The sequence below is a fragment of the Entelurus aequoreus genome, linkage group LG05, assembly GCF_033978785.1.
Source record: "Entelurus aequoreus isolate RoL-2023_Sb linkage group LG05, RoL_Eaeq_v1.1, whole genome shotgun sequence".
Taxonomy (NCBI): domain Eukaryota; kingdom Metazoa; phylum Chordata; class Actinopteri; order Syngnathiformes; family Syngnathidae; genus Entelurus; species Entelurus aequoreus.
In genome coordinates this window covers 10,776,920-10,803,643 of record NC_084735.1, presented here as the reverse complement: position 1 = coordinate 10,803,643, position 26,724 = coordinate 10,776,920, and the positions used below count along the sequence as shown (strand labels likewise).

The window sequence follows — 26,724 nt, the reverse complement described above, 5'->3', positions numbered from 1 at the left end:
AAACAAAGGCCCAGCCGGGAAAGTTGCTTGTTTCAGAAGAATTGTTGACATATTTGAGGAACATAGTGCTCTAAGGCTCTTAGGACAATAGATTGTTGTTGTTTTAGATGACAGTACAGCTAAGAATGTAGACTTGATGGTTATGTTTATGCGGGTAGTTTATTCCAAACATTACACCACATAATTACGGCATGTCCGAAAAGGAGAAGAAAAAGTAGAGCTTATTCAATCCTACCCCTTTTTATTACTAACACGTGTGTTACTGCTCATTCTGTAACACAACAATGAATACAACATATAAGTCATTGTTTATGTTCAATCTTTGTTTTTGTTTGACCTAATGCATGTTTTTATGTTTATGTTGGAAGTCATTTGTGATTATAACTATAGTGTGTGACTGCTACTCTTTGTTGTTGTTTAGCTACAGTGTGTGTTTGTTGTAGTTTAACTACAGCGTGTGTTTGTTGTTGTTTAACTACAGTGTGTGTTTGTTGTTGTTTAACTACAGTGTGTGTTTGTTGTTGTTTAACTATAGTGTGTGACTGCTACTCTTTGTTGTTGTTTAACTACAGTGTGTGTTTGTTGTAGTTTAACTACAGTGTGTGTTTGTTGTTGTTTAACTACAGTGTGTGTTTGTTGTTGTTTAACTACAGTGTGTGTTTGCTGTAGTTTAACTACAGTGCGTGTTTGTTGTTGTTTAACTACAGTGTGTGTTTGTTGTTGTTTAACTACAGTGTGTGTTTGTTGTTGTTTAACTACAGTGTGTGTTTGCTGTAGTTTAACTACAGTGTGTGTTTGTTGTAGTTTAACTACAGTGTGTGTTTGTTGTTGTTTAACTACAGTGTGTGTTTGCTGTAGTTTAACTACAGTGCGTGTTTGTTGTTGTTTAACTACAGTGTGTGTTTGTTGTTGTTTAACTACAGTGTGTGTTTGTTGTTGTTTAACTACAGTGTGTGACTGCTACTCTTTGTTGTTGTTTAACTACAGTGTGTGTTCGTTGTTGTTTAACTACAGTGTGTGTTTGTTGTAGTTTAACTACAGTGTGTGTTTGTTGTTGTTTAACTACAGTGTGTGACTGCTACTCTTTGTTGTTGTTTAACTACAGTGTGTTTGTTGTAGTTTAACTACAGTGTGTGTTTGTTGTTGTTTAACTACAGTGTGTGTTTGTTGTTGTTTAACTACAGTGTGTGTTTGTTGATGTTTAACTACAGTGTGTGACTGCTACTCTTTGTTGTTGTTTAACTACAGTGTGTGTTTGTTGTAGTTTAACCACAGTCTGTGTTTGTTGTTGTTTAACTACAGTGTGTGTTTGTTGTAGTTTAACTACAGTGTGTGTTTGTTGTTGTTTAACTACAGTGTGTGTTTGTTGTTGTTTAACTACAGTGTGTGTTTGTTGTTGTTTAACTACAGTGTGTGACTGCTACTCTTTGTTGTTGTTTAACTACAGTGTGTGTTTGTTGTAGTTTAACGACAGTGTGTGTTTGTTGTAGTTTAACTACAGTGTGTGTTTGTTGTTGTTTAACTACAGTGTGTGACTGCTACTCTTTGTTGTTGTTTAACTACAGTGTGTGTTTGTTGTTGTTTAACTACAGTGTGTGTTTGTTGTTGTTTAACTACAGTGTGTGTTTGTTGTTGTTTAACTACAGTGTGTGTTTGTTGTTGTCCCCCACATCTGCAGTCCTCTCCAAGGTTTCTCATTGTCCCATTGGGTTGAGTTTTTCCTTGCCCTGATGTGGGATCCGAGCCGAGGATGTGGTTGTGGCTTGTGCAGCCCTTTGAGACACTGGTGATTTAGGGCTATATAAATAAACTTTGATTGATGGATTGATATCAGACCGTGGCTTACCATTAGCAGAGTGCGGGAAGTCTGCTAACAGCTTCCTGTTTGCGGTCATATTGATAGACTTTTGGGTACCAGCAGATGGCGCAATTGCATAACAAAACATTATACATATTTTAGCAGGAATTTCACTGAAATAATCAAAGTATTTCTTATACCCGTTACATAAGTAAATCATTATTTAATACATACATTACAATTAAAGTTAATAAATAAATAAAGTTCTAATGAATACATAGTTAATTTGTTAAGTATTTAATTCAGTGATACTGATTGTTGTTCCTTTCATTGCAATAATGATAAAATATGACATTTAAAACAAATAACATTTTAATCTAATGAATGTTTTTTATGTGTCTAAAATCCAAATCAAAGTTGCATCTAAAATTGGCAATAAACGACATAAAAAGTAACATTAAAACTATTTAGACGCTTTTTTTTTTTTTATGACCCCCTGGAGTGAGTGCTCGTGACCTCATGAACGCGCACGTACGGAGTGATGCACAATACGCATGCGCAGCACGCAATCAAATTGTTTGCGCCGGCGTCGCCTCCGATTAGCACATTAGCACAAGACTTGACCCTGAAAGTTGCCCCAAGAGGACAAAAGCCTCCAGCCGCCGAAGTCCAGGCTGCGTTGCAAGTGCGCCGACCTGGACAAGTGATGAACCAAAGCAGATACCATGGAGGAGGTAAACTATTGGACTTTTTAGCGGCATCGTTACCTGTGCTAGCCAGGACTTGAATGACGTCACTTTTCTACTGATTGATTGATTGATTGAGACTTTTATTAGTAGGTTGCACAGTGAAGTACATATTCCGTACAATTGACCACTAAATGGTAACACCCGAATAAGTTTTTCAACTTGTTTAAGTCGGGGTCCACTTAAATTGATTCATGATACAGATATATACTATCATATATACTATCATCATAATACAGTCATCACACAAGATAATCACATTGAATTATTTACATTATTTACAATCAGGGGTGTGGAGGGGGGGGGGGTATGGACATCAAGTAGTGGACATAGAGAGAGAGAGAGAGAGAGAGAGAGATCAGAAGGCATAAGAAAAAGAAAAAGTATCTGCATTTGATTGTTTACATTTGATTATTAGCAATCCGGGGAGGGTGTTAGTTTAGGGTTGTAACTGCCTGGAGGTGAACTTTTATTGCGGTTTTGAAGGAGGATAGAGATGCCCTTTCTTTTATACCTGTTGGGAGCGCATTCCACATTGATGTGGCATAGAAAGAGAATGAGTTAAGACCTTTGTTAGTTCGGAATCTGGGTTTAACGTGGTTAGTGGAGCACCCCCTGGTGTTGTGGTTATGGCGGTCATTTACGTTAAGGAAGTAGTTTGACATGTACTTCGGTATCAGGGAGGTGTAGCGGATTTTATAGACTAGGCTCAGTGCAAGTTGTTTAACTCTGTCCTCCACCTTGAGCCAGCCCACTTTAGAGAAGTGGGTAGGAGAAAGGTGGGATCTGGGGTGGAGGTCTAGAAGTAACCTGACTAGCTTGTTCTGAGATGTTTGGAGTTTAGATTTGAGGGTTTTGGAGGTGCTAGGGTACCAGGAGGTGCATGCATAATCGAAAAAGGGTTGAACGAGAGTTCCCGCCAGAATCCTCAAGGTGCTTTTGTTGACCAGAGAGGAAATTCTGTAGAGAAATCTCGTTCGTTGGTTAACCTTTTTGATTACCTTGGTTGCCATTTTGTCACAGGAAAGGTTAGCCTCTAGAATGGAACCTAGGTAGGTGACCTCATCTTTCCTGGTGATGACACTGTCACCTACTTTTATTTTGAAGTCATTGACTCTCTGCTTTTAGTCATTGCAAACAATTGACGTCATCTTTAACAGTTCTAAACACAACAAAATGGTTAATACTGTTTTAGTTTATTGGTGTTGGGAACTATTCTCTGGAGCAGGGGTCACCAACCTTTTTGAAACCAAGAGCTACTTCTTGGGTACTGATTAATGCGAAGGGCTACCAGTTTGATACACACTTAAATAAATTGCCAGAAATAGCCAATTTGCTCAATTTACCTTTAACTCTGTTATTATTAATAATTAATGATATTTACACTTAATTGAACGATTTAAAAGAGGAGAAAACACGAAACAAATGACAATTAAATTTTGAAACATAGTTTATCTTCAATTTCGACTCTTTAAAATTCAAAATTCTACCGAAAAAAAGAAGAGAAAAACTAGCTAATTTGAATATTTTTGAAAAAATTAAAAAAAGAATTCATGGAACATCATTAGTAATTTTTCCTGATTAAGATTAATTTTAGAATTTTGATGACATGTTTTAAATAGCTTAAAATCCAATCTACACTTTGTTAGAATATATAACAAATTGGACCAAGCTATATTTCTAACAAAGACAAATCATTATTTCTTCTAGATTTTCCAGAACAAAAATTTTAAAAGAAATTTAAAAGACTTTGAAATGAGATTTAAATTTGATTCTACAGATTTTCTAGATTTTCCAGAATATTTTTTTTGAATTTTAATCATAATAAGTTTGAAGAAATATTTCACAAATATTCTTCGTCGAAAAAACAGAAGCTAAAATGAAGAATTAAGTTAAAATGTATTTATTATTCTTTACAATAAAAAAAATAAATTACTTGAACATTGATTTAAATTGTCAGGAAAGAAGAGGAAGGAATTTAAAAGGTAAAAAGGTATCTGTGTTTAAAAATCCTAAAATCATTTTTAAGGTTGTATTTTTTCCTCTAAAATTGTCTTTCTGAAAGTTATAAGAAGCAAAGTAAAAAAAATTAATGAATTTATTTAAACAAGTGAAGACCAAGTCTTTAAAATATTTTCTTGGATTTTCAAATTCTATTTGAGTTTTGTCTCTCTTAGAATTAAAAATGTCGGGCAAAGCGAGACCAGCTTGCTAGTAAATAAATACAATTTAAAAAAATAGAGGCAGCTCACTGGTAAGTGCTGCTATTTGAGCTATTTTTAGAACAGGCCAGCGGGCTACACATCTGGTCCTTACGGGCTACCTGGTGCCCGCAGGCACCGTGTTGGTGACCCCTGCTCTGGAGTGTGGATGGCAAACAAGTAAAAACATTTGGCTCACGTTAAGATAGAGCAGCATAGTAGGCCTAGGTATTCATTAAAAACAAGGCAGAGGTATTTTTCTAACAAGTTTATTTCATATTTGTAACATTGCACACAGTTTGAACGGTAACACTGTGTTGTAAATATGGCAAAACAAAACACGGTACTTAGATACAATTATTTGCACATAAAAGTTAAATAAATGTTGTACTAATATGCACTTTTTAAAGATCAATTGAAAAAAATAAATGACTGTGATTGATATAAAAACATCAAAAGAGGCTCTGCATTAGAAGTGAGAATATTTGGGCACCTCACCATTCCTTTAAAAATCCATTTTTGATGCATCTTTAATTTATGTACATTGGGGCAGTTTTACATTTCTTATTGTTTCACCAAGTAATTATGACACTTGCAACTTTGAAAAACAGTGCATTTCTTATAAGAAAGGGTTAAATGACTTGCCATCACTTGTATTATGTGACATGAAATATGTGCCAAACTGGAACATACAGTAAGTGTCCTTTATTAAGTTATTATGTGACATGAAATATGTGCCAAACTGGAACATACAGTAAGTGTCCTTTATTAAGTTATTATGTGACATGAAATATGTGCCAAACTGGAACATACAGTAAGTGTCCTTTATTAAGTTATGTGACATGAAATATGTGCCAAACTGGAACATACAGTAAGTGTCCTTTATTAAGTCATTATGTGACATGAAATATGTGCCAAATTGGAACATACAGTAAGTGTCCTTTATTAAGTTATGTGACATGAAATATGTGCCAAACTGGAACATACAGTAAGTGTCCTTTATTAAGTTATTATGTGACATGACATATGTGCCAAACTGGAACATAGAGTAAGTGTCCTTTATTAAGTTATGTGACATGAAATATGTGCCAAACTGGAACATACAGTAAGTGTCCTTTATTAAGTTATGTGACATGAAATATGTGCCAAACTGGAACATACAGTAAGTGTCCTTTATTAAGTTATGTGACATGAAATATGTGTCAACCTGGAACATACAGTAAGTGTCCTTTATTAAGTTATGTGACATGAAATATGTGCCAAAGTGGAACATGCAGTAAGTATCCTTTATTAAGTTATTATGTGACATGAAATATGTGCCAAACTGGAACATACAGTAAGTGTCCTTTATTAAGTTATTATGTGACATGAAATATGTGCCAAACTGGAACATACAGTAAGTGTCCTTTTTTAAGTCATGTGACATGTAATATGTGCCAAACTGGAACATACAGTAAGTGTCCTTTATTAAGTTATCTGACATGAAATATGTGCCAAACTGCAACATACAGTAAGTGTCCTTTATTAAGTTATTATGTGACATGAAATATGTGCCAAACTGGAACATACAGTAAGTGTCCTTTATTAAGTTTTGTGACATGAAATATGTGCCAAACTGGAACATACAGTAAGTGTCCTTTATTAAGTTATTATGTGACATGAAATATGTGCCAAACTGGAACATACAGTAAGTGTCCTTTATTAAGTTATTATGTGACATGAAATATGTGCCAAACTGGAACATACAGTAAGTGTCCTTTATTAAGTTATTATGTGACATGAAATATGTGTCGCACTGGAACATACAGTAAGTGTCCTTTATTAAGTTATTATGTGACATGAAATATGTGCCAAACTGGAACATACAGTAAGTGTCCTTTATTAAGTTATTATGTGACATGAAATATGTGCCAAAGTGGAACATACAGTAAGTGTCCTTTATTAAGTTATGTGACATGAAATATGTGCCAAACTGGAACATACAGTAAGTGTCCTTTATTAAGTTATGTGACATGAAATATGTGCCAAACTGGAACATACAGTAAGTGTCCTTTATTAAGTTATGTGACATGAAATATGTGCCAAACTGGAACATACAGTAAGTGTCCTTTATTAAGTTATGTGACATGAAATATGTGCCAAACTGGAACATACAGTAAGTGTCCTTTATTAAGTTATGTGACATGAAATATGTGCCAAACTGGAACATACAGTAAGTGTCCTTTATTAAGTTATGTGACATGAAATATGTGTCAAACTGGAACATACAGTAAGTGTCCTTTATTAAGTTATGTGACATGAAATATGTGCCAAACTGGAACATACATTAAGTGTCCTTTATTAAGTTATGTGACATGAAATATGTGCCAAACTGGAACATACAGTAAGTGTCCTTTATTAAGTTATGTGACATGAAATTTGTGCCAAACTGGAACATACAGTAAGTGTCCTTTATTAAGTTATGTGACATGAAATATGTGCCAAACTGGAACATACAGTAAGTGTCCTTTATTAAGTTATGTGACATGAAATATGTGCCAAACTGGAACATACAGTAAGTGTCCTTTATTAGGTTATGTGACATGAAATATGTGCCAAACTGGAACATACAGTAAGTGTCCTTTATTAAGTTATGTGACATGAAATATGTGCCAAACTGGAACATACAGTAAGTGTCCTTTATTAAGTTATTATGTGACATGAAATATGTGCCAAACTGGAACATACAGTAAGTGTCCTTTATTAAGTTATTATGTGACATGAAATATGTGCCAAACTGGAACATACAGTAAGTGTCCTTTATTAAGTTATGTGACATGAAATATGTGCCAAACTGGAACATACAGTAAGTGTCCTTTATTAAGTTATGTGACATGAAATATGTGCCAAACTGGAACATACAGTAAGTGTCCTTTATTAAGTTATGTGACATGAAATATGTGCCAAAGTGGAACATACAGTAAGTGTCCTTTATTAAGTTATTATGTGACATGAAATATGTGCCAAACTGGAACATACAGTAAGTGTCCTTTATTAAGTTATGTGACATGAAATATGTGCCAAACTGGAACATACAGTAAGTGTCCTTTATTAAGTTATGTGACATGAAATATGTGCCAAACTGGAACATACAGTAAGTGTCCTTTAATAAGTTATGTGACATGAAATATGTGCCAAACTGGAACATACAGTAAGTGTCCTTTATTAAGTTATTATGTGACATGAAATATGTGTCGCACTGGAACATACAGTAAGTGTCCTTTATTAAGTTATTATGTGACATGAAATATGTGCCAAACTGGAACATACAGTAAGTGTCCTTTATTAAGTTATTATGTGACATGAAATATGTGCCAAAGTGGAACATACAGTAAGTGTCCTTTATTAAGTTATGTGACATGAAATATGTGCCAAACTGGAACATACAGTAAGTGTCCTTTATTAAGTTATGTGACATGAAATATGTGCCAAACTGGAACATACAGTAAGTGTCCTTTATTAAGTTATGTGACATGAAATATGTGCCAAACTGGAACATACAGTAAGTGTCCTTTATTAAGTTATGTGACATGAAATATGTGCCAAACTGGAACATACAGTAAGTGTCCTTTATTAAGTTATGTGACATGAAATATGTGCCAAACTGGAACATACAGTAAGTGTCCTTTATTAAGTTATGTGACATGAAATATGTGTCAAACTGGAACATACAGTAAGTGTCCTTTATTAAGTTATGTGACATGAAATATGTGCCAAACTGGAACATACATTAAGTGTCCTTTATTAAGTTATGTGACATGAAATATGTGCCAAACTGGAACATACAGTAAGTGTCCTTTATTAAGTTATGTGACATGAAATATGTGCCAAAGTGGAACATACAGTAAGTGTCCTTTATTAAGTTATGTGACATGAAATATGTGCCAAACTGGAACATACAGTAAGTGTCCTTTATTAGGTTATGTGACATGAAATATGTGCCAAACTGGAACATACAGTAAGTGTCCTTTATTAAGTTATGTGACATGAAATATGTGCCAAACTGGAACATACAGTAAGTGTCCTTTATTAAGTTATTATGTGACATGAAATATGTGCCAAACTGGAACATACAGTAAGTGTCCTTTATTAAGTTATTATGTGACATGAAATATGTGCCAAACTGGAACATACAGTAAGTGTCCTTTATTAAGTTATGTGACATGAAATATGTGCCAAACTGGAACATACAGTAAGTGTCCTTTATTAAGTTATGTGACATGAAATATGTGCCAAACTGGAACATACAGTAAGTGTCCTTTATTAAGTTATGTGACATGAAATATGTGCCAAAGTGGAACATACAGTAAGTGTCCTTTATTAAGTTATTATGTGACATGAAATATGTGCCAAACTGGAACATACAGTAAGTGTCCTTTATTAAGTTATGTGACATGAAATATGTGCCAAACTGGAACATACAGTAAGTGTCCTTTATTAAGTTATGTGACATGAAATATGTGCCAAACTGGAACATACAGTAAGTGTCCTTTAATAAGTTATGTGACATGAAATATGTGCCAAACTGGAACATACAGTAAGTGTCCTTTATTAAGTTATTATGTGACATGAAATATGTGTCGCACTGGAACATACAGTAAGTGTCCTTTATTAAGTTATTATGTGACATGAAATATGTGCCAAACTGGAACATACAGTAAGTGTCCTTTATTAAGTTATTATGTGACATGAAATATGTGCCAAAGTGGAACATACAGTAAGTGTCCTTTATTAAGTTATGTGACATGAAATATGTGCCAAACTGGAACATACAGTAAGTGTCCTTTATTAAGTTATGTGACATGAAATATGTGCCAAACTGGAACATACAGTAAGTGTCCTTTATTAAGTTATGTGACATGAAATATGTGCCAAACTGGAACATACAGTAAGTGTCCTTTATTAAGTTATGTGACATGAAATATGTGCCAAACTGGAACATACAGTAAGTGTCCTTTATTAAGTTATGTGACATGAAATATGTGCCAAACTGGAACATACAGTAAGTGTCCTTTATTAAGTTATGTGACATGAAATATGTGTCAAACTGGAACATACAGTAAGTGTCCTTTATTAAGTTATGTGACATGAAATATGTGCCAAACTGGAACATACATTAAGTGTCCTTTATTAAGTTATGTGACATGAAATATGTGCCAAACTGGAACATACAGTAAGTGTCCTTTATTAAGTTATGTGACATGAAATATGTGCCAAAGTGGAACATACAGTAAGTGTCCTTTATTAAGTTATGTGACATGAAATATGTGCCAAACTGGAACATACAGTAAGTGTCCTTTATTAAGTTATGTGACATGAAATATGTGCCAAACTGGAACATACAGTAAGTGTCCTTTATTAAGTTATGTGACATGAAATATGTGCCAAACTGGAACATACAGTAAGTGTCCTTTATTAAGTTATGTGACATGAAATATGTGCCAAACTGGAACATACAGTAAGTGTCCTTTATTAAGTTATGTGACATGAAATATGTGCCAAACTGGAACATACAGTAAGTGTCCTTTATTAAGTTATGTGACATGAAATATGTGTCAAACTGGAACATACAGTAAGTGTCCTTTATTAAGTTATGTGACATGAAATATGTGCCAAACTGGAACATACATTAAGTGTCCTTTATTAAGTTATGTGACATGAAATATGTGCCAAACTGGAACATACAGTAAGTGTCCTTTATTAAGTTATGTGACATGAAATTTGTGCCAAACTGGAACATACAGTAAGTGTCCTTTATTAAGTTATGTGACATGAAATATGTGCCAAACTGGAACATACAGTAAGTGTCCTTTATTAAGTTATGTGACATGAAATATGTGCCAAACTGGAACATACAGTAAGTGTCCTTTATTAGGTTATGTGACATGAAATATGTGCCAAACTGGAACATACAGTAAGTGTCCTTTATTAAGTTATGTGACATGAAATATGTGCCAAACTGGAACATACAGTAAGTGTCCTTTATTAAGTTATTATGTGACATGAAATATGTGCCAAACTGGAACATACAGTAAGTGTCCTTTATTAAGTTATTATGTGACATGAAATATGTGCCAAACTGGAACATACAGTAAGTGTCCTTTATTAAGTTATGTGACATGAAATATGTGCCAAACTGGAACATACAGTAAGTGTCCTTTATTAAGTTATGTGACATGAAATATGTGCCAAACTGGAACATACAGTAAGTGTCCTTTATTAAGTTATGTGACATGAAATATGTGCCAAAGTGGAACATACAGTAAGTGTCCTTTATTAAGTTATTATGTGACATGAAATATGTGCCAAACTGGAACATACAGTAAGTGTCCTTTATTAAGTTATGTGACATGAAATATGTGCCAAACTGGAACATACAGTAAGTGTCCTTTATTAAGTTATGTGACATGAAATATGTGCCAAACTGGAACATACAGTAAGTGTCCTTTAATAAGTTATGTGACATGAAATATGTGCCAAACTGGAACATAGAGTAAGTGTCCTAAAATGACGGAGCTGGTCTGATCTCACGGTGAGGTGTTATGATAAATAAATAAATGTGTTTAGTGTTCTGCTACATTTGCATGAAATCAACCCATTATTGAAGTAGACTGATCCATTTTATAATAGTCCGAATTGCGATGAATCTAAAAGGGACTATTTACCCCAGGTGTGCACCGCTCCGTATCTGCCGCTTGTTGATTGGCTGGCAGGCGAGGCAAGGGAAATGTGGAGAACTTTTTCTTCCCAGGGCGTGTTGAGTGATAGAAGTGACAGACTAAGTTGTGTCTCCATTGTTTATTTTGGCCTAGACTCCGGCCTACAGACTGTACTGGAGGCTGATAGCACCATTGCAGTATTTCATTGATAGATTCTTTGGCGTACCACTAGATGGAGCCGGCGTGCCACACTTTGGGAAGCACCACTCTCCAAATTGCAGCCCAGGGGCCGTGAGCTCAGTTTTTACTGGCCGGTAGCACATCCTAGGCGGAGGACACACATCTCGCATTCGGACGTGAAATAAAATAACATGTGAGATCAGTCAGACACATTTTAGAACTGTCTGCATGACTTCATTTACAACAAATACATCGATTATTGATGTTTACTAATGGCTTCTACATCCGTCCATGTGCGATTGTGATGCATCTAAAATGGATTATTTCCTGGCCTCTACTGCAGTGTTTTTCAACCTTTTTTGAGCCAAGGCACATTTTTTTGCGAAGAAAAAATGCGGAGGCACACCACCAGCAGAAATCATAAAAAAATTAAACTCAGTTGACAGTAAAAAGTCGCAATTGTTTGATATGACTTTAAACCATAACCAAGCATGCATCACTATAGCTCTTGTCTCAAAGTAGGTGTACTGTCACCACCTGTCACATCACGCCCTGACTTATTTGGAGTTTTTTGCTGTTTTCTTGTGTGTAGTGTTTTAGTTCTTGTCTTGCGCTCCTATTTTGGTGGCTTTTCCTGTTTTGTTGGTATTTTCCTGTAGCAGTTCCACGTCTTCCTTTGAGCGATATTCCCCGCATCTACTTTGTTTTAGCAATCAAGAATATTTCAGTTGTTTTTATCCTTCTTTGTGGGGACATTGCTGATTGTCCTGTCATGTTCAGGTGTACTTTGTGGACGCATTCTTTGCTCCACAGTAAGTCTTTGCTGTCGTCCAGCGTTCTGTTTTTGTTTACTTTGTAGCCAGTTCCGTTTTAGTTTCGTTCTGCATAGCCTTCCCTAAGCTTCAATGCCTTTTCTTAGGGGCACTCACCTTTTGTTTATTTTTGGTTTAAGCATTAGACACCTTTTTACCTGCACGCTGCCTCCCGCTGTTTCCCACATCTACAAAGCAATTAGCTACCTGCTGCCACCTACTGATATGGAAGAGTATTACACGGTTACTCTGCCGAGCTCTAGCACGCGAAGTCCCAGAGAAGGGTCAATTGACATTTTTACCTAGAAAACACACAAGAGGGTCATTTGACCCCTAGTCCCCCCTGTGGACACTCCTTTTGTTATGAAAATGTGGCTGTTAGTGGCACACGGCAGGGGGCCACTTGAGCCTGTGTGGGGGAGGGGACCTTACAGCTCAAGCTTTAGTTCTGAGGTAGGTTGTGTGTGTTTTTGCAAGGATCAACAGAATGAAGGGATCAACACTCTGACATTTATTGTTAAAAAAAATACAAAACAAAACATATTTACAAAGAATGAAAAAGCAACTGTTTTCCCAGTTTTGGTGTGGAGGGTTGTTGCAGAAGCAATTGTTATTTTTGTGTGCCAAAAATAGTTTAAAAAAAAAAATTTACAAAGAAAAAAGCATATTTACAAAGAATGAAAAACCATGTCCATGTAAACGTGACTGACATACATTTGAGCAGTCACTCACAATCCTGGCACTGCCATTGCTCCTTTCGGCATTTCCCACATGTATAATTTTTCTGTCTACCTAGACAAACTGCCCCTAACAGCCTCATTACCATAACAAAATGAGTGATTAGTGTATTCGGGAAAAGCGTCGGGCCAAATGACCCCTCTCTGGGTCTTCTAGGTAGACAGAAAAATGCTGGGACTTCTAGTGCTAGACAGCATCGACACTCAACAACAACACATCATTTGCAGACTATAATTACTGTTTTGCAAAAAATATTTTTAACCCAAATAGGTGAAATTAGATAATCTCCCACGGCACACTAGACTGTATCGCACGGCACACTAGTGTGCCGCGGCACAGTGGTTGAAAAACACTGCTCTACTGTATTTCCCTGTTTCCTGTCATGTGTAAACATTTCTTGCAAGATATGGTAAGTTCAAGTGTGCTAAAGCCCTCAAAAAAGATGTTCATTGGTCAAATAAGAAGAAGTTAAAGATCTATAATCAATATAAATGATATATTGCAGTGATGAGCTTTATTTACTATAACCCAATGTTAAGATGTGGACTTTTGGTACATTGCATTGGTTTTAGTGTCTTTATGATGATTAGTCTGACTTGCTGGTGTTCTTGCCAAATCCTAACTTGCATGCATTTTGGCCTCAGCGTGCACAGTCTGGATACATTGGATGTTTTTGTTTAGACATTAGGTCAGCCCGAGGGGGAGGAGCTCTGCTTCAGGCTATGAGTAAACACAAAAAAAGTAGGAAAAAAGTGTTATTTTCATCTAATCTCAGCATATATTGATTAATGATAACTGCGCTAAAACTCTCGATGGTTAGTATTAGTGTTTTAAATTAAATATTTGAAAAACCATGATTTGATGAACTGACAGACTGACTGGTGCCAGCTTGCTAGCTTAAATGCTAACATGAAAACAAGAGACATTAACGTCTTTCCCCGTTAAGAAATGACATACACCAGTCTAAATGTGCAACTAAGCTATTGAATTCTGCGCATTGAACTAGGGCTGCAACAACTAATCGATTAAATCGACTAAAATCGATTATAAAAATAGTTGCCGATTAATTTAGTCATGGATCTATGCTATGCAATTTTTTTTTTTTAATTTTTATTATAAACCTTTATTTATAAACTGCAACATTTACAAACAGCTGAGAAACAATAATCAAAATAAGTATGGTGCCAGTATGCTGTTTTTTTTTTCAATAAAATACTGGAAAGGATAGAAATGTAGTTTGTCTCTTTTATCCGATTATTAATCGATTAATTGAAATAATAATCAACAGATTAATCGATTATCAAATTAATCGTTAGTTGCAGCCCTACATTGAACCAAAACCTGCGAGTATCTGAAGAATAGAGAGGAAAGTTTTGACGGCTCAGATGGTAGAGCGGCCGACCAGCAACTTGAGGGTTCCTGGCTCGAACCCAGCTTACGCCATCCTCGTGTTTGCTGTTGTCTTTGGGCAAGACGCTTGACTTACCTTGCTCCCAGTGCCACCCATGTAGCAAGATGCTTGACTTACCTTGCTCCCAGTGCCACCCATGTAGCAAGGCGCTTGACTTACCTTGCTCCCAGTGCCACCCATGTAGCAAGACGCTTGACTTACCTTGCTCCCAGTGCCACCCATGTAGCAAGACGCTTGACTTACCTTGCTCCCAGTGCCACCCATGTAGCAAGACGCTTGACGTACCTTGCTCCCAGTGCCACCCATGTAGCAAGGCGCTTGACTTACCTTGCTCCCAGTGCCACCCATGTAGCAAGATGCTTGACTTACCTTGCTCCCAGTGCCACCCATGTAGCAAGGCGCTTGACTTACCTTGCTCCCAGTGCCACCCATGTAGCAAGACGCTTGACTTACCTTGCTCCCAGTGCCACCCATGTAGCAAGATGCTTGACTTACCTTGCTCCCAGTGACACCCATGTAGCAAGACGCTTGACTTACCTTGCTCCCAGTGCCACCCATGTAGCAAGATGCTTGACTTACCTTGCTCCCAGTGCCACCCATGTAGCAAGACGCTTGACTTACCTTTCTCCCAGTGCCACCCATGTAGCAAGATGCTTGACTTACCTTTCTCCCAGTGCCACCCATGTAGCAAGGCGCTTGACTTACCTTGCTCCCAGTGCCACCCATGTAGCAAGACGCTTGACTTACCTTGCTCCCAGTGCCACCCATGTAGCAAGACGCTTGACTTACCTTGCTCCCAGTGCCACCCATGTAGCTTAGTGATGTCAAGTGCTTCGAATCACTAGAGAAAAATGACTATATAAATATAATTCACTTCACTTGATACATCTTCAAGTGCTAGAATACAAACTGATATTTACAACCAAATCTTGGCCATTAAAATGGATCAAGTAGTAAGACCTAAAACTATGAAAAATGCTAAATAGTGTCTCTCTTTGTTTTGAGTTATTTAAATAAAAAATAAGTTGGTCCCTAGCCCTCGTGTAAGTACTTTTTGAGCAAAGCCATAATAATGATCATTTTCCTATCAGAATCATACATACTTGATAGAAATGAGGTACATGTCCTAAGAACAGCAACAGGCTGCTTTTTTAAAGGCCTACTGAAACCCACTACTACCGACCACGCAGTCTGATAGTTTATATATCAATGATGAAATCTTAACATTATAACACATGCCAATACGGCCGGGTTAACTTATAAAGTGACATTTTAAATTTGCCGCTAAACTTCCGGTTCGAAACGCCTCTGAGGATGACGTATGCGCGTGACGTAGCCCGGCGAACACGGGTATGCCTTCCACATTGAAGCCAATACGAAAAAGCTCTGTTTTCATTTCATAATTCCACAGTATTCTGGACATCTGTGTTCGTGAATCTGTTTCAATCATGTTCATTGCATTATGGAGAAGGAAGCTGAGCAAGCAAAGAAGAAAGTTGTCGGTGCGAAATGGACGTATTTTTCGAACGTAGTCAGCCACAACAGTACACAGCCGGCGCTTCTTTGTTTACATTCCCGAAAGATGCAGTCAAGATGGAAGAACTCGGATAACAGAGACTCTAACCAGGAGGACATTTGACTTGGATACACAGACGCCTGTAGAGAACTGGGACAACACAGACTCTTACCAGGATTACTTTGATTTGGATGACAAAGACGCAGACGTGCTACTGTGAGTATGCAGCTTTGGCTTTTTTTTGCGTATGTAAGTAACTTTTTAAAAATATATAAGCTTTATGAACCTTGGGTTAGGTGAACGGTCTTTTGGGCTGAGTGATTGTGTGTGTTGATCATGTGTTTGAATTGTATTGGCGTGTTCTATGGAGCTAGGAGCTAGCAGAGGAGCTAGGAGCTAGCATAACACGTACCGTACCGTACGTGCGCGTCACGTAAGTAACTTTTTAAAAATATATAAGCTTTATGAACCTTGGGTTAGGTGGACGGTCTTTTGGGCTGAGTGATTGTGTGTGTTGATCAGGTGTTTGAATTGTATTGGCGTGTTCTATGGAGCTAGGAGCTAGCAGAGGAGCTAGGAGCTAGCATAACAAACACGCAGGTGTTATTATGCAGGATTAATTTGTGGCATATTAAATATAAGCCTGGTTGTGTTGTGGCTAATAGAGTATATATATGTCTTGTGTTTATTTACTGTTGTAGTCATTCCCAGCTGAATATCAGGTCACCCCCGGCTCTCACAGCATCTTCCCTATCTGAATAGCTTCAACTCCCCACTAGTCCTTCACTTGCACTTTACTCATCCACAAATCTTTCATCCTCGCTCAAATTAATGGGGAAATTGTCGCTTTCTCGGTCCGAATCTCTCTCACTTCATGCGGCCATCCTTGTAAACAATAGGGAACTTTGCGTATATGTTCAACTGACTACGTCACGCTACTTCCGGTAGGTGCAAGCCTTTTTTTTATCAGATACCAAAAGTTGCAATCTTTATCGTCGTTGTTCTATACTAAATCCTTTCAGCAAAAATATGGCAATATCGCGAAATGATCAAGTATGACACATAGAATAGATCTGCTATCCCCGTTTAAATAAAAAAAATTCATTTCAGTAGGCCTTTAATGCTGCGTCTGAAATGATCGGTGAGTGCAGGTAGGTGTACCTAATCTTGTGACCTTTGTTACATCGCTCTCTCTTTTCCTCAGGCGAGTGCAATCAAGTTCCAAGCTCTGAGAGCCAAGTTTCAGGAGGAGGCTCTCCTGGTTCAAAGTAAAAGCACTCGACCAGCTGTAGCCCAGAAACCCAAAAACCTTCCTCCCCACTGCAGTTCTCTGGTCAACAGTCTCAATGTTGCCACAGAAAACAAGAGCAAAATGCTTCCCAGGGTCATCTTCAGAGATGGACTGCGGGCTTCTGGGGGAAGGCGGCCAATTTCTTTTCCATCTCAGGAGACCTGCCCTTCTTCCCCGTCCCATAGCGGGGAGCGCAGGGCAGGGCAGTCCCTGAAAGAAGGACCGGTGCCTGGACAAGAAGAAGAACTGGAGACGGTGAAAGAAGTGCTCTCACAAAGCAAAGTCAAAAAGAAGAACGTGCTGCTTCCTTTCAAGTCCAAAGTGTCCAAGCTAAACCCAGAAAAGGTGGAGGAGCCCACGTACACCGACTTGAGCACCAGACCTTCCAGTGCTCCTGGCGAGCTGCCCTCTGTGGAAACAGAGACCTCAGTGGACGCTGTTTGGCAGTCAGATGTCTCGGTCACACCTCGGTCAGCAGAGACCAATGGCTTTGTTAGCACCTTGGAGAAGGCAAAGAAGAAGTTCTCTCGCCGGCAGATGTTGATCTCCAGCAAAACAAAGAGTCTGCGTTCACCTTCACCTGTCCTCCTTCCCCCCCTGGCTTGCATATCTGCTCGTCCTTTCTCCAGAGTCAACAGTTGGCCTCCAAGTAGGTCTCACTTGTAAATTCCTCCCATGCTGTTTCTCTAACATGCTTTGTGTCTCCCAAGAGCCTGCTGCAGTAATCAAGCATCCTTCCTGCTGGCCTCCTCCAAAGAAGCCCCTGCCTGACTTGTGCTCGCTGGCGCTGAAGCCATTGAAACCCCCCAGGCCTCCGTTAGTGGATCTCTGCCCTCTGGTCAATGGTGTGTCCTTTTTCTTCTCGTATTTACTTTGGACATATTCAGGCACCCTCATTCCTGCTGCAGCAAGAAGACATTGAAGGGCTTTTATCTCTGACTATTTACATACTCCAACACAAGCAGGTAATATAACTGTAGCTCTGCATACCTTCACCTTTTGGACCTACAAATATTGCTCATCTTAGTCTTGTCTTTTATGTGTTCATCACAAAGATTATGACTTATTTAACACATAAGCCTCTAGTTTAGGTCAGGCTGCTTAGACAAATTCATACTAACCAAATATACTGCATAAAGTTCAAGTACCAATGATAGTCACACACACACACACACACACTAGGTGTGGTGAAATTACCCTCTGCATTTGACCTTGTTCACCCCCTGGGAGGTGAGGGGAGCAGTGAGCTGCGCCCAGGAATCATTTTGGTGATTTAACCCCCAATTCCAACCCTTGGCGTAGTGGGTAGAGCGCCCGTGTCAGAAACCTGAGGGTTGCAGGTTCGCTCCCCACCTCTTACCATGCCGTTGTGTCCTTGGGCAGGACACTTCACCCTTGCCCCCGGTGCCACTCACACCGGTGAATGAATGTTGAATGAATGATAGGTGGTGGTCGGAGGGGCCGTAGGCGCAAATTGGCAGCCACGCTTCCGTCAGTCTACCCCAGGGCAGCTGTGGCTACGAAAGTAGCTTACCACCACCAGGTGTGAATGAATGATGGGTTTTTAACATGTAAAGCGACTTTGGGTACTTAGAAAAGCGCTATATAAATCCCAGTTATTATTATTATTGTTATTATTGATGCTGAGTGCCAAGCAGGGAGGTAATGGCTCCCATTTTTATAGTCTTTGGTATGACTCGGCCGGGGTTTGAACTCAGAAGGGACTCATGAATAACCCAGGAAAATAAAAGTACCGTATTTTCCGGACTATAAGTCGCAGTTTTTTTCACAGTTTGGCCGGGGGTGCGACTTATACTCAGGAGCGACTTATGTGTGAAATGATGAACACATTAGCGTAAAATATCAAATAATATTATTGATGTCATTCACGTAAGAGACTAGACGTATAAGATTTCATGGGATTTAGCGATTCGGAGTGACAGATTGTTTGGTAAACGTATAGCATGTTCTATATCAGGGGTCACCAACGCGGTGCCCGCGGGCACCAGGTAGCCCGTAAGGACCAGATGAGTAGCCCGCTGGCCTGTTTTAAAAATAGCTCAAATAGCAGCACTTACCAGTGAGCTGCCTCTATTTTTTACATTTTATTTATTTACAAGCAAGCTGGTCTCACTTTGCTCGACATTTTTAATTCTAAGAGAGACAAAACTCAAATAGAATTTGAAAATCCAAGAAAATATTTTAAAGACTTGGTCTTCACTTGTTTAAATAAATTCATTAATTTTTTTACTTTGCTTCTTATAACTTTCAGAAAGACAATTTTAGAGAAAAAATACAACCTTAAAAATGATTTTAGGATTTTTAAACACATATACCTTTTTACCTTTTAAATTCCTTCCTCTTCTCTCCTGACAATTTAAATCAATGTTCAAGTAAGTTTATTTTTTTATAGTAAAGAATAATAAATACATTTTAATTTAATTCTTAATTTTAGCTTCTGTTTTTTTGACGAAGAATATTTGTGAAATATTTCTTCAAACTTATCATGATTAAAATTCAAAAAAATTATTCTGGCAAATCTAGAAAATCTGTAGAATCAAATTTGAATCTTATTTCAAAGTCTTGAATTTCTTTTAAAATTTTTGTTCTGGAAAATCTAGAAGAAATAATGATTTGTCTTTGTTAGAAATATAGCTTGATCCAATTTGTTATATATTCTAACAAAGTGCAGATTGGATTTTAACCTATTTAAAACATGTCATCAAAATTCTAAAATTAATCTTAATCAGGAAATATTACTAATGATGTTCCATAAATTCTTTTTTTAATTTTTTCAAAAAAGATTCGAATTAGCAAATTTTTCTCTTCTTTTTTTCGGTTGAATTTTAAAGAGTCGAAATTGAAGATAAACTATGTTTCAAAATTGAATTGTCATTTTTTTCGTGTTTTCTCCTCTTTCAAACCGTTCAATTAAGTGTAAATATCATTAATTATTAATAATAACATAGAGTTAAAGGTAAATTGAGCAAATTGGCTATTTCTGGCAATTTATTTAAGTGTGTATCAATCTGCTAGCCCTTTGCAATAATCAGTACCCAAGAAGTAGCTCTTGCTTTCAAAAAGGTTGGTGACCCCTGGTCTGAGACGTCTTTCTTCTTCTTTAAAGTGAGAGACGAATAAATGTGTCTAAAGAATTCTGATTGGTGAAAATGTCTGTCACTCAAGTCAGTCTTGCAGTTATTTATTGCACTAATTAAAATCTCCATGTCGATTAATCGTGCAGCCCTACAAGGAGTGTTGCTACTTTTGTGCTATTTCTTCCTAGAGATGCTCCCTGATATCATGCCAGATGCCCCAGACTCAGAGCATGTGTCCATCTCCAACGCTGTCCTGGATGCTCCTGATTTTCCAGACTTTGAGAACCAAAATGAAGAACCATCACAGGCTGAAGCGGTCGACATTGCCGCTCTCGATCTGGAGTTTCTAGATTTAGGAGCTCTTAACTCTCCACCTCCTGCACCAACTCCAACTGGAGTCCTTGAATTTGAGGCTCCTCAGTCCGACACCTGCAATTCCACAGGGGCCAGTGAGAGCCCTTTTGCTCCAGATCTGAACCTGGGCTGTCTGAACGGAATCCCTCTTGATCCAGCCAGCTTCCCCGAACCCTCAAATCTGACAGACTTCCTAGCGCTGGATCCATTGATGCAGAGTGAGGACGTGATGGTACCCTCAGCCCTCCATCTTGATGAGACCGAAGGCCATTCTGCCCCTGAGGAAACCCAGCTGGGTTTTCAAGACGCACCGGCCAATGAGGAGATTGACACGCATACATGGTGAGATCTCATCAAACTTGTTTTCTCAGCCTTTCCTCAATCTTTGTTTATTCCTTCTAGTGTCCATCAACAAGACTATGAATGTGACAACGTGTATGAAGATGTGGAAAACATCAACAAGTTCATCCTGAGCCAGAACTTGCACAGGCAGAAAGTCAGCGTGAAAAGTAAGATTCTATTTTGTTTCTCAAAACAAAACCCATAAATGAGATTCATGTCTTTGTCAACCATTTTGTTTGCAGATCCATATGCTGACAACCACCCAGTGGTAAATCCTTTTTCTTTACCCACAGAACTGCAACGTGCATGGTTGTTTCATGTGAATAATTACTTATGCTACAACTAAGCTTATTATTACAGACATTACCACTAGGGATGTCCGATAATGGCTTTTTGCCGATATCCGATATTCCGATATTGTCCAACTCTTTAATTACCGATACCGATATCAACCGATACCGATATCAACCGATATATGCAGTAGTGGAATTAACACATTATTATGCCTAATTTGGACAACCAGGTATGGTGAAGATAAGGTACTTTTTAAAAAAATTTGTAAAATAAGATAAATAAATTAAAAACATTTTCTTGAATAAAAAAGAAAGTACAACAATATAAAAACAGTTACATAGAAACTAGTAATGAATGAAAATTAGTAAAATTAACTGTTAAAGGTTAGTACTATTAGTGGAGCAGCAGCACGCACAATCATATGTGCTTACGGACTGTATCCCTTGCAGACTGTATTGATATATATTGATATATAATGTAGGAACCAGAATATTAATAACAGAAAGAAACAACCCTTTTGTGTGAATGAGTGTAAATGGGGGAGGGAGGTTTTTTGTGTTGGTGCAGTAATTGTAAGTGTATCTTGTGTTTTTTATGTTGATTTAATAAAAAAATAAAAAAAACGATACCAATAATAAAAAAAACGATACCGATAATTTCCGATATTACATTTTAACGCATATATCGGCCGATAATATCGGCCGGCCGATATTATCGGACATCTCTAATTACCACCTTTTGAAACATAGCATGAAGTTAGACTCACAATGTCAGTTTGGTTTCCTTCATGTGCATCTTACCTGATTTAAAGAAAAAACATGATTTTAGGGCCAGAGAAAATGTGCGCTGATTTAAAAAATATTCCACACATCACTGTACACCCCCTGATATCACCATTTGATGGATTTGTTTCAGACATTAACAAGTTAACGTGGTTACCTTTGCACAATTCAGCATGTCTGAAAAGGAGTAGGAAGAAGCACATTTTGTATTTAATCTGACCCCGTCTTTGTGTCTGTCACAAACAATTTATTCTCAACATAACTTTTGCATGTTAAAGTTACGTTAACTAGTCAGTCGTGGCGTTCTGTTGTAAAGCAGAATTAAGCTGCCATCTTCCGTACGGAGTAAGAAAGACCGTACTATTATATTATTATATTGTGTCCTAACTACAACAAAACATCTAAAAAGGGAGGTCAAATCTTTCTGTGGCTGTCCAAATATTGTGTGCCGCCACAAATAAATGTTTACAATTCACTGTGTACATGTCCAGTTGTTATTCCATCTGTGCCGGTGAATGACAAATCATTGATTGTGTTTACTTCAAGAAGGAGGAGGTGTCTCTGAACATTTGGCCACGGAATCCATGGTATGAGCATCTCTTTTTGTAATTGACGTAGATTTTTGCCAGATGGAGGACGGCCTTTGATTTTCTCCCACTGTGCCGATCCAACAGGGCCGCTGTATCAGCAGAACATTCATCTTCTAACCATGTGCACAGGTATGTAACACATCACTCTTTGAAACTACCGTAATTTCCGGACTACAAGCCGCTACTTTTTCCCCTCGTTCTGGTCCCTGCGGCTTATACAAGGGTGCGGCTTATTTACGGCCTGTTCTTCTCCGACACAGACGAAGAGAATTTCGGTGGTTTTAGTACGCAGGAGGAAGACGACGACACAATGATTAAAGGCCTACTGAAACCCACTACTACCGACCACGCAGTCTGATAGTTTATATATCAATGATGGAATCTTAACATTGCAACACATGCCAATACGGCCGGGTTAACTTATAAAGTGACATTTAAAACTTCCCGGGAAATATCCGGCTGAAACGTCGCGGTATGATGACATATGCGCGTGACGAAGTCAGGGTAACGGAAGTTATGGTACCCGTAGAATCCTATACAAAAAGCTCTGTTTTCATTTCATAATTCCACAGTATTCTGGACATCTTTTGCAATTTGTTTAATGAACAATGAAGGCTGCAAAGAAGACAGTTGTAGGTGGGATCGGTGTATTAGCAGCGGACTACAGCAACACAACCAGGAGGACTTTGTTGGAGCGCTAGCCGCGCTAGCCGCGCTAGCCGCCGACCTCACCTTGACTTCCTACGTCTCCGGGCCGCCAAACGCATCGGGTGAAGTCCTTCGTCCTTCTGCCGATCGCTGGAACGCAGGTGAGCACGGGTGTTGATGAGTAGATGAGGGCTGGCTGGCGTAGGTGGAGAGCTAATGTTTTTAGCATAGCTCTGTGAGGTCCCGTTGCTAAGTTGCTAAGTTAGCTTCAATGGCGTCGTTAGCACAGCATTGTTAACCTTCGCCAGCCTGGAAAGCATTAACCGTGTATTTACATGTCCACGGTTTAATAGTATTGTTGATTTTCTATCTATCCTTCCAGTCAGGGGTTTATTTTTTTGTTTCTATATGCAGTTAAAGCACGATGCTATCACGTTAGCTCGTAGCTAAAGCATTTCGCCGATGTATTGTCGTGGAGATAAAAGGCATTGAATGTCCATTTCGCGTTCTCGACTCATTTTCAAGAGGATATAGTATCCGAGGTGGTTTAAAATACAAATCCGTGATCCACAATAAAAAAAGGAGAGTGTGGAATCCAATGAGCCAGCTTGTACCTAAGTTACGGTCAGAGCGAAAAAAGATACGTCCATCACTGCCTCTCAAGTCCTTCACTGTAACGTTCCTCATCTACGAATCTTTCATCCTCGCTCAAATTAATGGGGTAATCGTCACTTTCTCGGTCCGAATCTCTCTCGCTCCATTGTAAACAATGGGGGATTGTGAGGAATACTAGCTCCTGTGACCAGCTACTTCCGGTACAGGCAAGGCTTTTTTTTATCAGCGAGCAAATGTTGCGAACTTTATCGTCGATTTTCTGTACTAAATCCTTTCAGCAAAAATATGGCAATATCGCGAAATGATCAAGTATGACACACAGAATGGATCTGCTATTCCCGTTTAAATAAAAAAAAAATCATTTCAGTAGGCCTTTAAAGACTGACTTTTCATATACCGGTAGGCTGGTTATTTTGATAACGTACAGGCGAGCACTTTGTATTACTTTGCACCGTTGTATTATTTGTACTCTGCACGAATGCTGTTCGCCATGTCAAAGATGTGAAAGTTTGATTGAATGATTGAAATATTTATTGTTAATAAATGGGACGCTTTGCGTTCCCAAACAGTCATCTCTGTCCCGACAATCCCCTCCGTGGTAGCAGGAACCCCTACATACTACGGTAATTACACATCAAAACCCTGCGGCTTATAGTCGGGTGCGGCTTATATATGGAGCAATCTGTATTTTCCCCTAAATTTAGCTGGTGCGGCTTATAGTCAGGTGCGGCTTATAGTCCGGAAATTACGGTACCTGAGCTTCTCTTCATGTTCAGTCAACATTCCATTTTGTTTTCAGCAAGGAGCGCCAGAGCCCCAACTTTGCCGAGTGCAAGGAGCAGAAGAAGAGGGAGAAGCAGCGGCTGGAGAAGGAGAAAAAGGAGCAGAAGGAAAGAGAGAAGAAAGAGAATGAAATGAAAAAGAAGTTCAAAGTAGGTTGTGGACAATATTAAAGGCCTACTGAAACCCACTAATACCGACCACGCAGTCTGATAGTTTATATATCAATGATGAAATCTTAACATTATAACACATGCCAATACGGCCGGGTTAACTTATAAAGTGACATTTTAAATTTGCCGCTCAACTTCCGGTTCGAAACGCCTCTGAGGATGACGTATGCGCGTGACGTAGCCCGGTGAACACGGGTATGCCTTCCACATTGAAGCCAATACGAAAAAGCTCTGTTTTCATTTCATAATTCCACAGTATTCTGGACATCTGTGTTCGTGAATCTGTTGCAATCATGTTCATTGCATTATGAAGAAGGAAGCTGAGCAAGCAAAGAAGAAAGTTGTCGGTGCGAAATGGACGTATTTTTCGAACGTAGTCAGCAACAACAGTACACAGCCGGCGCTTCTTTGTTTACATTCCCGGAAGATGCAGTCAAGATGGAAGAACTCGGATAACAGAGACTCTAACCAGGAGGACTTTTGACTTCGATACACAGACGCCTGTAGAGAACTGGGACAACACAGACTCTTACCAGGATTACTTTGATTTGGATGACAAAGACGCAGACGTGCTACTGTGAGTATGCAGCTTTGGCTTCTAAACATTTGATCGCTTGACCGTATGTGCGCAACTTTTTTTTGCGTATGTATGTAACTTTTTAAAAATATATAAGCTTTATGAACCTTGGGTTAGGTGAACGGTCTTTTGGGCTGAGTGATTGTGTGTGTTGATCAGGTGTTTGAATTGTATTGGCGTGTTCTATGGAGCTAGGAGCTAGCAGAGGAGCTAGGAGCTAGCATAACAAACACGCAGGTGTTTTTATGCAGGATTAATTTGTGGCATATTAAATATAAGCCTGGTTGTGTTGTGGCTAATAGAGTATATATATGTCTTGTGTTTATTTACTGTTGTAGTCATTCCCAGCTGAATATCAGGTCACCCCCGGCTCTCACAGCATCTTCCCTATCTGAATAGCTTCAACTCCCCACTAGTCCTTCACTTGCACTTTACTCATCCACAAATCTTTCATCCTCGCTCAAATTAATGGGGAAATTGTCGCTTTCTCGGTCCGAATCTCTCTCACTTCATGCGGCCATCATTGTAAACAATAGGGAACTTTGCGTATATGTTCAACTGACTACGTCACGCTACTTCCGGTAGGGGCAAGCCTTTTTTTTTATCAGATACCAAAAGTTGCAATCTTTATCGTCGTTGTTCTCTACTAAATCCTTTCAGCAAAAATATGGCAATATCGCGAAATGATCAAGTATGACACATAGAATAGATCTGCTATCCCCGTTTAAATAAAAAAAATTCATTTCAGTAGGCCTTTAAGTCTTAGCTGCAGTGTGTGTTGTTATTCCTGAATGTTCAAGTCACCTTGGACTATACGGTGATGAATATGCTTGTTCAGGTGACAGGTGGTGAAGACCCCATGTACCATGCCAAGGTGATGGTGGCCAGTAAAGTGCGTAAGAATGACCTGCCTGTGACCAGCGGGGACACGGTCAGCATCATTCGCACCACAAACTGCCCCAAAGGCAGATGGTTGGCGCGGGATGCCAACCACAAATGTCAGAGTCCACACAAAACGTCCTTTCCAGCTTTGTTTTCTCAATATAGTCCAGGGATTGCACTTTTCTCTGCTTTTCTCAG

General features: G+C 38.5%; 1 protein-coding gene across 4 annotated transcripts in view; it reads left to right on the top strand.

Moving 5' to 3' along the window:
• Positions 1-2,306: 2,306 nt before the first annotated feature.
• LOC133649597 (uncharacterized) overlaps positions 2,307-26,724 on the top strand; it is a 49,632-nt gene continuing 25,214 nt past the window's right edge. For 2 of the 4 annotated variants that reach the window (XM_062046206.1, XM_062046205.1), the window contains exons 1-9: positions 2,308-2,532; positions 17,305-18,040; positions 18,102-18,236; positions 20,678-21,185; positions 21,246-21,352; positions 21,428-21,453; positions 22,880-22,980; positions 24,914-25,046; positions 26,483-26,642. In XM_062046206.1, the coding sequence (XP_061902190.1) occupies positions 2,524-2,532; positions 17,305-18,040; positions 18,102-18,236; positions 20,678-21,185; positions 21,246-21,352; positions 21,428-21,453; positions 22,880-22,980; positions 24,914-25,046; positions 26,483-26,642 (1,915 nt within the window). In that variant the 5' untranslated portion in view covers positions 2,308-2,523. Of the gene's footprint in view, positions 2,533-17,304; positions 18,041-18,101; positions 18,237-20,677; positions 21,186-21,245; positions 21,353-21,427; positions 21,454-22,807; positions 22,849-22,879; positions 22,981-24,913; positions 25,047-26,482; positions 26,643-26,724 lie in introns of all 4 variants that reach the window. The other 2 variants (XM_062046204.1, XM_062046203.1) reach the window with 2 other exon arrangements.